Source organism: Ovis canadensis, chromosome 6 (genome assembly GCF_042477335.2).
Source record: "Ovis canadensis isolate MfBH-ARS-UI-01 breed Bighorn chromosome 6, ARS-UI_OviCan_v2, whole genome shotgun sequence".
NCBI lineage: Eukaryota > Metazoa > Chordata > Mammalia > Artiodactyla > Bovidae > Ovis > Ovis canadensis.
In genome coordinates, this window is record NC_091250.1 from 21,371,391 (window position 1) to 21,385,759 (window position 14,369).

At 42.7% G+C, this 14,369-nt stretch overlaps 2 protein-coding genes across 2 annotated transcripts in view; both read left to right on the forward strand.

Annotated features, from left to right (window-relative positions):
* Positions 1–13,962, forward strand: LOC138442859 (rho GTPase-activating protein 20-like). The gene is made up of 8 exons (XM_069595006.1): positions 1–40; positions 484–653; positions 2,435–2,596; positions 5,801–5,910; positions 6,423–6,609; positions 7,836–7,962; positions 11,835–12,004; positions 13,786–13,962. Exons 1-8 carry the CDS (start codon positions 1–3, stop codon positions 13,960–13,962), a joined length of 1,143 nt encoding a protein of 380 aa, XP_069451107.1.
* Positions 13,792–14,369, forward strand: part of LOC138442269 (rho GTPase-activating protein 20-like) — a 21,147-nt gene continuing 20,569 nt past the window's right edge. Inside the window, exon 1 of the mRNA XM_069593381.1 lies at positions 13,792–13,947. The gene's annotated coding sequence lies outside the window, so the exon portion shown is untranslated. The remainder of the gene's footprint in view (positions 13,948–14,369) is intronic.

Sequence of the window (14,369 nt, forward strand, 5' to 3'; positions counted from 1 at the left end):
ATGACTGGTGTTCAGAAAGCCAAACAGGTCATTGAACCGAGTAAGGAAACTTACTACAAAAGTAAATGATAACCAAATGCTGCTTGATTTGAATATTAAATATTTTGGCTTTTAAAATGAGATCTGATACTGGAATCCACTGATAATAGTTACCATTAGGAAACCTGTATAACTACAGCTTAAGTGCCTCATGACACAGGGCAAAGGGAATAGATAGCACTGTCTGGGGAGTACTGTCACAGGGAGAATCACCCCTGAGTCTGATCACGCCTCTAGGTTTGCAGACTATGGGGAAGAAGAACATGTTAACACCACAAGGATGCAATTAGCCTGTTTCAGAGTGTGGGGAATTCTATATAACAAATGGTTCAGTTTCTCTCTTTCAGCCTCTGCCATGAACATGCTGCTGAAAGTAACTGGTGGAAATAGGCTAAATAAGCTCAACTACTACTACTGAAAATCTCTCTTTTACATTTGACTCAGACAAGAAGACAGTTAGTAAGAGTTCTGTCAAAAACTGGGCCTTCTGGTGTCGCTCCAGGACTCGCGAGGACAACCAACACCCACCTCTCCCACCCAGAAAGCAAAAACAGCTCTTTGGAGTTGCTCTTGAGGAAGTATGTGATAATGACTCCCTGCCCACCCCAATTCTGGTAGGTCTTCTTTTGGTTTTGGTAACCTTCCTGAGGAGGGGAGTTCGCGGAGATCAAGTGTTCTCTTCCCAATCTACTCCACATGAAGAAGTCTGGCTTTGTCCGATAAATTTCACAATGTTATTTCAAAGAAAAAGATCTGATTTAGGTACTGCAGAGTCAGAAGGCAAATACAAGATGAAAAGTTACTCTCATCCATTCCACCGATTTCAACAAAGACCCATCTATACCAGCTCAGACCAGTTAACGTGGGCTCTTTGAAGTAAGGCAGTTAGAGAAGGCGAGGTTGAGAAAAAGAATGAGACCTGGCACTTTACAGACCACCTTTAATGAGGCGAGACGGGGCAGCAGTCAGATTAGGGAGCTGCTGCCTTACCCAAGAAGAGGAAGTCTATATAGGCACGGATGTGGAAAGCTACTGTCTTAAGGGTGCCAATTCTTCTGCAAGGTTATTCAGAGTAGTTATCTCTTAAACATCTGGGGCAAGGAATTTTGGAGCTGGGCCAGAGGCTGGGACCGGGTGGGAGCCGGGCGTAATCAACCCTATGTCCATTTTTTTCTTTGGGTGAGAGAGCTCTTGGTTTTGCATAGAATGGTGGGGAGGACCTGGAGGGGAGTTTAACTCCAGGCTATGTTGAGCCCTGTAACTTTCCTCAGACTCTGTGTGTAAGAAGCTCTGAGAGTCCACCTCATCCTCACACTGTCTCCTGGTCTCCTCCCTTGAAGTCCACACGAGTCTCAAGTCTCCTTCAGCTGAGTCTGCTCGCCCTATGACTCAAAATGTCTCACACGGATTCGATATGTAACTCAAGTGTTTAAGCATAAAGTAGGCATCCTCTGGCAAAGATGAATCCTTTGATCCTGCCAGAATGTGTCAAAAGAGAGTCACAGAGTTTGGACTGTGTATTGAACTGTAGTAGTGTATTGAAGTGTAAGCATTAACTCTTGTTCACTGTCCACTCTCTCTCCAAGCACTACACTAGATGCAGGGAATTGTATGCTATATATGGAGAAATTTATCATACCAGTTATGTGCTAGCTACTACCCCAGACCTTGGGCTTTCACAGAAAATTTAGGCGGTAGCCATGACTATCACCACCCTCACTTCATAAAAGAAAAACAAAAGAGCCTCACCCAAGAATGTGCTATGCCCAAAGTCACACAGTGGATGAGGAGCATAACAGATTCCACAATCCTTGAAACACCTGGTTCCAATATCTGTTATCTCTCTAACTTTGCAGACAGCAGAGGACATGAAAATACAGGAAAAGGAACTAGAAAGGCTGATGAGAAAGGAATGAGATCTGAGGAGGAGGAGCCTGATTAAGCCTGAGGTTGAGGGGAGGGAATACAGGAAACAGGAATGAATGGGGTGGACAGTCCCTGGAAGGCGAATAAACAAATGGAGCATGAATATGGCAAAAAGATTTCCACACTCAGGGAAGAGCATCTATAATAGGGAATAATGAGAAAGCAGCGGTGAAGGAGGAGAGGGTGACTCCTCAAAGGCCTCAAAGCAGAGACAGTTAATACAGTAAATTCACTGAAACAGAAAATCTGACTACACAAGTGTTTAAAATGTTTCAGTGTATGACTCAAATCGATTGTTGGGTAGGAAATATATTTAGAGACGCTGAAGAATAAAAGGCAAATTGACTTTGGTGCTGTTCTAGAACTCTACCCTCATTTACCACAGCTCTGTCAAAACAGGAGCAAGCTTGTGCTCTGGGCTTCTAGATAGGAAATGTCCCACAGTTTTTTTCTCTTTCCTTCCCTATAGGAGATGCTTTCCTTTATCAATCAAAAAGGGCCATTCACAGAAGGCATCTTCAGAGAACCAGCCAGTATAAAATCCTGCATAGCCTTAAAGAAGAAACTCAATGCTGGACACAACGTGAACTTGGATGATGAATCCGTTCTCGTAGTATCGTCGGTCTTAAAGGTAAGGAAAGCTTGAGCATCGTCCACACACACAGTCAGTCTAAAGCTGTATGACTGGACCTTCACTATGAATGCCCAAGAAGCATAATAGGCATAAGAGAGGAAGGATCTGAAACGTGGAAAACACTTCACAAAGTCAAAAGTGAAGGAAGGTACCTCAAATGTTATGAGCCCCATACATTAGATATTTTCCTTTTTCATTGCACGTTCGGTCCTGAACACTCCATGCAGTAGAGGAAGAATAAATTTCAAAATACCCACTTACACATTGAGCGTTTACCAAAACAACCTTCCAGCTTTGGATGACTTCCTCATCACCTTCCTAATGAAGGCAACATTTCCAAAATAAAATTCATATGAAGCTTTTGGAAACAGTTAACAGAAGTAGCTTCCCAGGTGGCTCAGACAGTGAAGAATCTGCCTGCAATGCAAGAAACCTGGGTTTGATCCCTGGGTTGGAAGGATCCCCTGGCACAGGGAGTGGCATACGACTCCAGTCGTATGGACGGAGGAGTCTGGCAGGTTATAGTTTATGAGGGGGCCCAGAACTGGACACGGCTGTGGCAACTTAGCATGGATGCAAGACAGATGTTTACTCACTATGGTAAACTCGTGTGTGTGTCTGTGTGTGTTAGTCGCCTAGTTGCATCCGACTCTCTGTGATCCCATTGACTGTAGCCCAGCAGACTCCTCTGTCCATGCAACCCTCCAGGCAAGAATCCTAGAGTGGGTTGCCATGCTCGACTCCAGGGGATCTTCCTGCCAGGGATTGAACCTGCCTCTCTTGCATCTCCTGCATTGGCAGGCAGGTTCTTTACCACTAGCCCCACCTGGGAAGCCCATTTGTGTTACAATGAATCAAAAAATGCCTAGTGAGGCCCCCAAAATCTCTGATCACTTCATCATCCTTCCTTCCCCTGTCTCTCAATGCCTTTTATTTTAAAACTAGTGTAGGGATGACTCCAACATTTGTTCCACCTTTTCCTCCTTTTTTCTCCCTTTCCATCTTTAACAACCTTTGTAGTTAAAGGTACGTTTATATCTGTACGTTTAACCCATCACCCAAGGTTACAGTTACATGGTAACCAGTTTTACTATATGCCCCATCTTATAAATCTATTTTTTAAAGTGAGTCCAACAGTCAAAATCAGTTTGTAATTAGGAAAAGTTCCATCAATTTATACAAAAAATAGACTGAGTTTGAAATGATACAGCTAAATCACAAGGGTATAGTTAAATTTCTACCAGGGTGATAACAGAACAGAAAAAAAAATTAATCAATCCATCCTGGAACTTGTTAGCAGCTATGAAGAAAACTATATTGATACAGTAGGTTATTAAAATTATCTTAGAAGCTAAATAACATGTGGTATTTCCTTGTCCCCTGTTAATGTTCGATTGTATGATAATAGCAACAGTGCAGATATGACTTAGAGGTGAGCCCTAGAACACTTGCACCATCATAATACACACTAGGGATGCAAATAGCAAGTAGAGTGCTACCCTCTATAAGGTGCACACTTGGAACTGATTTGATTTGTGAGCAAGTGTTAGCATGCTCTTGCTGGTTTCCATGCTATAAGCGTACAGGTCTTAGACAATCCCAGAGTGTTCTCTTCCTAAAGTTGATTGATCTTGGTGGGGAATCAAACTTTGCACCTTTGGCCTTGAGAATACCTTATGTCCAAGCAACCACAGAGGTGGTCTAAATCAGAAGTGAATACATCGTCAGAACCACATTGAGTTTTCCATTAAACTATCTATAAACAGAGGGCCAATAGCAAATAGCCATGGCATATTCCATATGAGTCATGTCCTGGCTTAACCACAAAGGGCCTGCTGCACACCCCCAGACTCCCAGAAGCCAAAGCCAGATGAGATGGTTGAATGGCATCACCAACTCGATGGACATGAATCTGAACAAGACCCAATTGATGGACAGGAAAGCCTGGTGTGCAGTGCATGGGGTCGCAAAGAGTAGGACAGGACTGAACGGCTGAACTGAAATGGAGTGCTTCCTCCCTCCCAATACACTGTGGACACTCCATAAGAAGCATAGAGAAAACCTAATGACCATGATTGGGTACTGAATACGAATCACTAGAAAAAGTATAAGAGGACTGAGACTCTGTACGTTATCTTCATACTCTATCCTCAGTACTCAAAAGAGTGCCAGACACAAACAGCAGCTCAGTAAGTACTGAAACAAGTGAACGCTGACCGGATTATAATCATGACAGTTGCCGCAGAAACACTGCCTGAAGCAGATACTCTTCAGAGAAGTCAGGCTGTATATTAAGACCAGTGGAAGCAAGTTGTGCCTTTGAAACTGGCAAGGCAATGCAATCATTTCCCCTCAGGCTTGCACAACAGTTTACAACTTCATCCATTTTCATAGGCCCCATTCTATCATATTAAGACTTGGTCACCAGGATAAACTTTCCAGGCCTCCACTTAGGAAGCTTACATTTGCAGATTCTATCCCACAGGTGTGAAGTTGCCATGTATGTAAATTTTCAGCTTCCTCTTTGGGGAGGATATATTCCATTCAAAGAGTTGCAAGGGTAACGTGTAGTTTACCCATTGGGGCTTTTGGTTTATTTCTAACACCTGCTGCTTAAAGTCCTTAGAACTGAACTTTTATATGTTTTTTTTTTTTTAACAAAAGAATAAGATCGAAGCGATTTCGATACTAGCTTTTTCCCAAAGAGAACACATACCTCCGGTTTCTCTTAATATGTGTATAAGAGCATGTAGGGGTGTAGTCTTGTTTTATTTCAGAACTTCTCTTTCTTGAATTCAGAGCAAGCACTGTGTCTGAAGCAAACAAACAAAATGGGTATGTGCATTTCTTTTCAGGAAACGAATAGGATTTCGGGTGAGTTATCACCAGACCTTGCCAGTTTGTACTAATGTGTTAACATGTACACAAAGAGTAAGCTCCAGGTGATAGAAGGAGCTTTAGCCTCATTCTCACCACAGCCTAGACTCTACTTTTAGGCTTCCAATTTTAGCTGGGGAAAATCCAACCAGTACTTCTGAGTGTGCAAGGCTGTGGAGAATCACAGCCAAGCTCTGTGTGAATCAGTCTGCGTGGCTGTGAAGGAATTGCGGACTGAACTGAATTTTTCAACTAAATATTTTCTTTGCAATTTCTCCACTGAACTTATCATAGAATAACATATATTTTTCTGATCTACATAAGGATTTTCTTCGAAATATCCAAGGAAGTGTATTTTCAGCCCATCTCTATGATAAATGGCTTGATGTTATTGATCAAGGGAATGAGGAGGAGAAAATAACTGCGACCCAGAGGTAATGATGCAATAATTACTCAACTCTGAGAAAATGCAACCAACATACTCTTAGGAAAATATTAGCTTATAGTTTACAGCCGTGTCCTCTGAAATAATGAGCAGTATCAAGTGCTTTCACTTGAGGATACCCCTGGAAGCCAGTTTGAAAAGAGATGCATGCCTTATTGGTGACACTGTATTTTTCTCTTTATCTATTAACATGGAATGCTTGACCATTTTACACCTTCTGAATACATGAAACTGTTGGAGATGAAATCCACTGGCGTAGAAAGAGATGATAAAGAACCAATCCGCCAGGGGTATGATCTTAAATACAAACACATAACTAACCAGAGTAGGGCTTATCTGGTTCAGGAATTAAAATCAGTGAAACATTTTTGTGTGCATCCATGCCTGGCACTGTGAGAATGGACTGTGTACCTGGTAGAAAAAGGAGTACTGTGTTCTCTGTATTTCCACTTACTAAGCAAAATGACTCGCTTTATTCATAAGTGCTTTTTCTGTCATTAGGCTTGTAGACCAGCTACCAAGAGCCAATGTAGTGTTTTTGAGATACCTTTTTGGAGTGTTACACAACATTGAGCAACATTCTTCATCCAATCAGATGACACCTTATGATTTATCCGTGTGTCTCACCCCAAGCATCCTTTGTCTGCTTAATTCTGGCAGCTCAGCATTTGAAAACTTCACCAAAAAGGTAACAAGATCTCTCATTTTATGCCTTGTGGGGCAGAGTCTCCATTTTGAACCTGAAGTCTGTGGTATTAACACTGGTGAACCCATGTTTTAAAGTGCACATTTCAATTACACCGCCTTGGAGTGGCAGAGTCCTACTCTGGTTGGGCATGGGAAGGTGTCTTTTAACTGAGAACAGTTGAGTCACTTCTCCTTTGCCATCCAAGGGATTAAACAACAGAGAGGTAAGAGTAGGACGATATGATAGAAAAGAACCTGGCTTTGGAACCGGAGAGCCAAGGTTCAACTCTCAGCCTCATCACTGAGGGTGTAAGAGCCTCCAAACTGGGAGCTCATCATTACACAACGATGACAGACCCAATACATCTGGTCCCTGTCGGCACATCTTAGGCGGCCTGGGCCATACAAGCACCCGAGGCTCCACACACGCTGGCCGCACTCTGCCAGTTGTGGCTCATTCAGGAAAATACTTGGCTTCTATTGTGTCTCCGCTAGAGGATGAGCAAGCTAGTAAAATATTTCAGAACATCCTAACAGAGCCATAACATGCCTAATAAGATCACAGCTCTTCTCCAAGCTCCCCTAGACAGCAAGTGGGAGGCAAGGCAAGGTAGATAGACAGACAGACAGACAGACATGTTTTCTCTCCAGATGCTTTCTTCCTTCACAACCTCCCTCCCACCCCCCACCTCACACAGAAACCTCTGCTACCTAACTTTCAGATATTTCTTCATTGAAGTGAATTTCACAATTTGTGTGTATTTGAAACTTCATAAGTTTTAATAAGATGCTATATATAAATTCCTTATCAATAAATCTAGAAAAACTTTAATAAAACTAAATAAAACTTAAAGAGAGAATATGCACTTTTGTCCCAAATTTCCTATGTGGGCTACTTGCAGATAATCCTAGTTTTAAGCATGTAAGCATGATTAGAAAATTTTAGCTATTAAACCAGCCCACATATTATAACTTCAGCCCAATGACTAAAAGAATGTTAAAGTTGGTGCCCAATGTACTCTTGAAAGTATCAGTTATTTCTTAGAAAAAACTGATGTATATATATAATATGTATATCTATATATACATATATTTAATCGTCTGAATTTTTCTCAGACATCTTTTGCATTTTGTGTAAGAGCCCAGGTTCACGTATGAAATGTGATTTACTATTATGCCATATGTACAGTAATACACCTTTTTTTTTTTTGCCCCTTTGTGTTACAGGTTTCTCTGATACAATTCCTCATTGAAAACTGTCTCAAGATATTTGGAGAAGATATCACTTCTCTCTTTGGAGAGAACTCAGTGAGTTGTGATAACAGTGATATCACTGATACCAGTGAGATTTCAGGTAGGTGAATAATGTAACTGGCTTTCATGCAAAAGACAGCAAGGCTGCCAGGGCTCCATGGGAGATCCTAGAGCCCAAATCACATTGTAAGGGCAGTCATTTCCATCAGCTCCAAGACATGGGAAGTTTCCCACTTGTGAGATCAAAGAAAGGATAACACTCTTCTGATTTCAAGAAGCAAATAGTACAGCTTTAGGAGACATCACGGTTCAGTTGAGTTCAGTTGCTCAGTCGTGTCCGACTCTTTGTGACCCCAAGGACTACAGTGCCCCCAAGTCCTTGGGGTCGAGGACTGCAGCGTGCCAGGCCTCCCTGTGCATCACCAACTCCCGGAGCTTACTCAAACTCATGTCCATCGAATCGGTGATGCCATCCAACCATCTCATCCTCTCTCGTCCCCTTCTCCTCCTGCCTTCAATCTTTCCCAGCATCAGAGTCTTTTCCAAAGAGTCAGTTCTTCACATCAGGTGGCCAAAACAGTGGAGTTTCAGCTTCAGCTACAGTGAGATTGTTGTGTTTGGGGTGGCCTTTCTGTATTCTGGCAGCTTGTGGTTCCTCTTTATTGTGGAGGTTCCTCACTGTGGCTGGGGTTTTGCAGGCGGCTTCTCAAGGTTTCCTGGTTAGGGAAGCTTGCGTCCATGTTCTGGTGGGTGGGGCTGGATTTCTCTCTGGAGTGGAATGAAGTGTCCAGTAGTGAGTTTTAAGATGACTGTGGGTTTGGTGTGACTTAGGGCAGCCTGTATATTGATGCTCGGGGCTATGTTCTTGCATTGCTAGAGAATTTGTGTGGTATGTCTTGCTCTGGAACTTGTTGGCTCTTGGGTGGTGCTTGGTTTCAGTGTAGGTACGAAGGCTTTGGATGAGCTCTTATCCATTAATGTTCCCTGGAGTCAGGAGTTCTCTGGTGTTCTCAGGATTTGGACTTAAGCCTCCTGCCTCTGGTTTTCAGTCTTATTCTTACAGTAGCCTCGAGACTTCTCTATCTGTACAGCACCAATGATAAAACATCTAGGTTAATGATGAAAAGCTTCTCCACAGTGAGGGACACCCGGAGAGGTTCACAGAGTGAGACGGAGAAGAGAAGCGGGAGGAGGGAGATAGAGTTGACCAGGAGAAGAAGAGGGGGACTCAAACGGGGAGAGTGCAAGCTAGCCAGTAGTCAATTCCCTGTGTGCTCTCCTCGGTCTGGACCCCTCAGAGAGATTCATGGAGTTACACAGAGAAGAGAAGAGAAGTAGGAGGAAGGAGACAGAGGTGACCGGGAGGAGAATAGAGGGATTCAAAAGGAGAGAGACAGATCCAGCCAGTAATCAGCTCCCTAAGTGTTCTCCACAGCCCGGGACACACAAAGAGATTCACAGAGTTGGGTAGGGAAGAGAAGGGTGAGGTGGAGATAGAAGTTACCTGGTGGAGAAAAAGGAGAGTGAAAAGGGGGAGAGAGCCATCAAGCCAGTAATCACACTCCCAACTAAAAATGGGTAGAGAAGATTGGGTTCCTAAAGGTACAAAATTGATAACAAATACCAAAAAGCACGATTAAAAGTCTAGAGTTAACGTGACACTCCCCAAAATACAATATTTTAAAAAAAGTCACCAAAAATGATAAAAAATATATATATGTACTTTGATTACAAATAGGGTCCTTTTTCTGGAAGATAATAGTAGGTTATAAAAATGAAAATGAAGGGAGTACTAGAGGACTTAAAAATTAAGAAAAAAATTTTTTTAATGACAATGGTAAAAATATATCTAGGAATTTTTCTGGAGCTGTTGTGGGCAGTGTGGGGTTAATTCAGTTTCAGATAGTTCCTTGATCCAGCTTATACATCTCAAGATCTATAGGCCCCTTCCAATGTAGTCAGTGCTAACTACAAGGTTTGAATCTGTTGCACCTGTCATTTGCAGAGCGGTTCCCTCTGTTTATTTTAGCTTCTTCTGTTTGCTGGTCTCTTCAGTGTCTAATTTCCGCCCTGACATAGGGGATCGAAGGCGGTCACTCATTTAGGCTAACTGATTCAGTCGTGCTCTGGGCAGGTTGGAACACTGCAAACAAATATCACTGGCATATGCTCACAAGGTCCCGGCCGCACTGGGGTTGCCAACAAGAACTCTAACACCAACCAATGTACATAACGAAAGGTCCTTCTAGACCTGAAAATAAAAGTACAGGGCTTAATGTCTATTTTGCTTTCCGTCTATGCTTATAGACGAGCTGGACATACACCTTTGTAACAACTGATAGAGCTTTCTTCCTAAGAGTATTCTTATTAAAGCTGAACAATGCATGAATACATTTGGAATATATGAATACCTGTGGGTAGCTTAGAAATAAAAGAATCAGGTTAAGAGTAGGGAAACCAGGGTGCATAAAGCAACTCACCCCATATAAACATGTATTTTTTTAAACATTTGCACATATTAATTAGGAGATTCTCTTCCTGAATTTAAGAATGCATTTGCTTTCTTCATTATCTCCTTTTAAAATGATGGCAGTATGAATCGCAGGGCAGGAGGAGCCTAATGCCATTTTGATGGCATTCCTCTAGGAATGTACACCTTCTGGAGGCTGCAAAAGCAAATGGAGAATGGGGGTCGAGTCTGCTTGGGGGGAGGTGACTGATGTCTAGGCTGCCTTAGGCCCTTTGAAGGATGGAAATGACCTTTATTAAGGCTGCTATGTGCCATGTCTTGTGATGAGTAGTACCTGATGTTATGTAGTCCAGTGAGGTGTAAGTAGCATCATTTCTGTTAAGTCTGAGCAAAGTGAAGCTCAAAGACTTTTAGGCAACTTATCCAATTAAGAGGCAGAATAGGAGCCTTCTAGTTCTCTCACCCAGCACCACAAGTGGTTCAGTCCCTTGAAAGGACATGGTGATGTACTCGTATGTCTCAGAACAGACAAGAGGATGGGCATTTTAAAATATTTGGTTACATTCTCCTGTTGATTTTTCTACAACTTGGCTCCTCTGTTGACTTCTTTAGCTGGATATTTAAGCAGGTTATTTAAGGAAATATTAAGCAGGTTTATTGAGCAAATACCAGGGAAACATGCTTAGCTGGGCATGAGAAACTCTGAACTCCATTTCTCATTGCTGATCACTCTTTCTTTGAAAAGCCCTTCATCTGCATTCCTTTGACAGGGGCTGTTGGTAGTTAACATTCATCTTTGGGTTAGCTGAGTAAGGTGTTACAAACAAATGGCCAACTGTAATCCTACCAAGTAGTCTGCATTTAATGACTACTTCCCAAGGACCCTGAGGGCAGGAAGTCATCCTTGGAGCTGACTGAGGTGTGTGGCCTCCCAGAGGAGAGGTCCAAAGACTGACTGAAAAGCAGGATGAGGCAGGATGTCTCATGAAAGGCGATTCTTTTGATGGGAGAAAATTGGGCATGACTGGTGTTCAGAAAGCCAAAGAGGTCATTGAACCGAGTAAGGAAACTTACTACAAAAGTAAATGATAACCAAATGCGGATTGATTTGAATATTAAATACTTTGCTTTTAAAATGAGATCTGATACCAGAACTGTCTGATAATACTTACCATTAGGAAACCTGTATAACTACAGCTTAAGTGCCTCATGACACAGGGCAAAGGGAATAGATAGCACTGTCTGGGGAGAACTGTCACAGGGAGAATCACCCCTGAGTCTGATCACGCCTCTAGGTTTGCAGAATATGGGGAAGAAGAACATGTTAACACCACAAGGATGCAATTAGCCTGTTTCAGAGTGTGGGGAATTCTATATAACAAATGGTTCAGTTTCTCTCTTTCAGCCTCTGCCATGAACATGCTGCTGAATGTAACTGGTGGAAATAGGCTAAATAAGCTAAAGTACTACTACTGAAAATCTCTCTTCTACATTTGATTCAGACAAGAAGACAGTTAATAAGAGTTCTGTCAAAAACTCGGCCTTTTGGTGTAGCTCCAGGACTCGCGAGGACAACCAACACCCAACTCTACCACCCAGAAAGCAAAAACAGCTCTTTGGAGCTCCTCTTGAAGCTGTATGTGATAATGACACCCTGCCCACCCCAATTCTGGTAGGTCTTCTTTTGGTTTTGGTAACCTTCCTGAGGAGGGGAATTCGCAGAGATCAAGTGTTCTCTTCCCAATCTACTCCACATGAAGAAGTCTGGCTTTGTCCGATAAGTTTCACAATGTTATTTCAAAGAAAAAGATCTGATTTAGGTACTGCAGCGTCAGAAGGCAAATACAAGATGAAAAGTTACTCTCATCCATTCCACTGATTTCAACAAAGACCATCTATACCAGCTCAGACCAGTGAACGTGGGCTCTTTGAAGTAAGGCAGTTAGAGAAGGCGAGGCTGAGAAAAACGATGACACCTTGCACCTTACAAATCACCTTTAATGAGGCGAGACGGGGCAGCAGTCAGATTAGGGAGCTGCTGCCCTTACCCAAGAGGAGGAAGTCTATATAGGCATGCATGTGGAAAGCTACTGTCTTAAGGGCGCCCATTCTTCTGCAAGGTTATTCAGAGTAGTTATCTCTTAAACATCTGGGGCAAGGAATTTTGGAGATCGGCCAGAGGCTGGGACCGGGTGGGAGCCGGGCATAATCAACCCTATGTCCATTTTTTTCTTTGGGTGAGAGAGCTCTTGGTTTTGCATAGAATGGTGGGGAGGACCTGGAGGGGAGTTTAACTCCAGGCTATGTTGAGCCCTGTAACTTTCCTCAGACTCTGTGTGTAAGAAGCTCTGAGAGTCCACCTCATCCTCACATTGTCTCCTGGTCTCCTCCCTTGAAATCCACACTAGTCTCAAGTCTCCTTCAGCTGAGTCTGCTCGCCCTATGACTCAAAATGTCTCACACGGATTTGATATGTAACTCAAGTGTTTAAGCATAAAGTAGGCATCCTCTGGCAAAGATGAATCCTTTGATCCTGCCAGAATGTGTCAAAAGAGAGTCACAGAGTTTGGACTGTGTATTGAACTGTAGTAGTGTATTGAAGTGTAAGCATTAACTCTTGTTCACTGTCCACTCTCTCTCCAAGCACTACACTAGATGCAGGGAATTGTATGCTATATATGGAGAAATTTATCATACCAGTTATGTGCTAGCTACTACCCCAGACCTTGGGCTTTCACAGAAAATTTAGGCGGTAGCCATGACTATCACCACCCTCACTTCATAAAAGAAAAACAAAAGAGCCTCACCCAAGAATGTGCTATGCCCACAGTCACACAGTGGATGAGGAGCATAACAGATTCCACAATCCTTGAAAAACCTAGCTCCAATATCTGTTATCTCTCTAACTTTGCAGACAGCAGAGGACATGAAAATACAGGAAAAGGAACTAGAAAGGCTGATGAGAAAGGAATGAGATCTGAGGAGGAGGAGCCTGATTAAGCCTGAGGTTGAGGGGAGGGAATACAGGAAACAGGAATGAATGGGGTGGACAGTCCCTGGAAGGGGAATAAACAAATGGAGCATGAATATGGCAAAAAGATTTCCACACTCAGGGAAGAGCATCTATAATAGGGAATAATGAGAAAGCAGCGGTGAAGGAGGAGAGGGTGACTCCTCAAAGGCCTCAAAGCAGAGACAGTTAATACAGTAAATTCACTGAAACAGAAAATCTGACTACACAAGTGTTTAAAATGTTTCAGTGTATGACTCAAATCGATTGTTGGGTAGGAAATATATTTACAGACACTGAAGTAAAAATTTCAAATTGACTTGGGTGCTGTTCTAGAACTGTACCCTCATATACCACAACTCTGTCAAAACAGGAGCAAGCTTGTGCTCTGGGCTTCTAGATAGGAAATGTCCCACAGTTTTCTTCTCTTTCCTTCCCTATAGGAGATGCTTTCCTTTATCAATCAGAAAGGGCCGTTCACAGAAGGCATCTTCAGAAAACCAGCCAGTATAAAATCCGCAATAGCCCTAAAGGAGAAACTAAACGCTGGACACAAAGTTAACTTGGATGATGAATCCGTTCTCGTAGTATCGTCGGTCTTAAAGGTAAGGAAAGCTTGAGCATTGTCCACACACAGAGTCAGTGTAAAGCTGTATGACTGGTCCTTCACTATGAATGCCCAAGAAGCATAATAGGCATAAGAGAGGAAGGATCTGAAACGTGGAAAACACTTCACAAAGTCAAAAGTGAAGGAAGGTACCTCAAATGTTATGAGCCCTGCCGCGTCCAGCACAAGCAAGAGTCGCACCTGCACAGGGAGAGAACAGAGCGTCCCCGCTAAGAAAATCAGAGAGAGACAAAAGATGGGGTTGAGAGGATCAGCCCCAAATGGCTGATACCTTGCTTTATTGTGCTGCGGTATATATAGGGTAAAGTACGTGACTTAAGGCACTCACAAGGTTGTTTTTTAATCTCAGGATACAATCACCAGACCCTTACCATTGTATACAGAACACAATCAGAATAT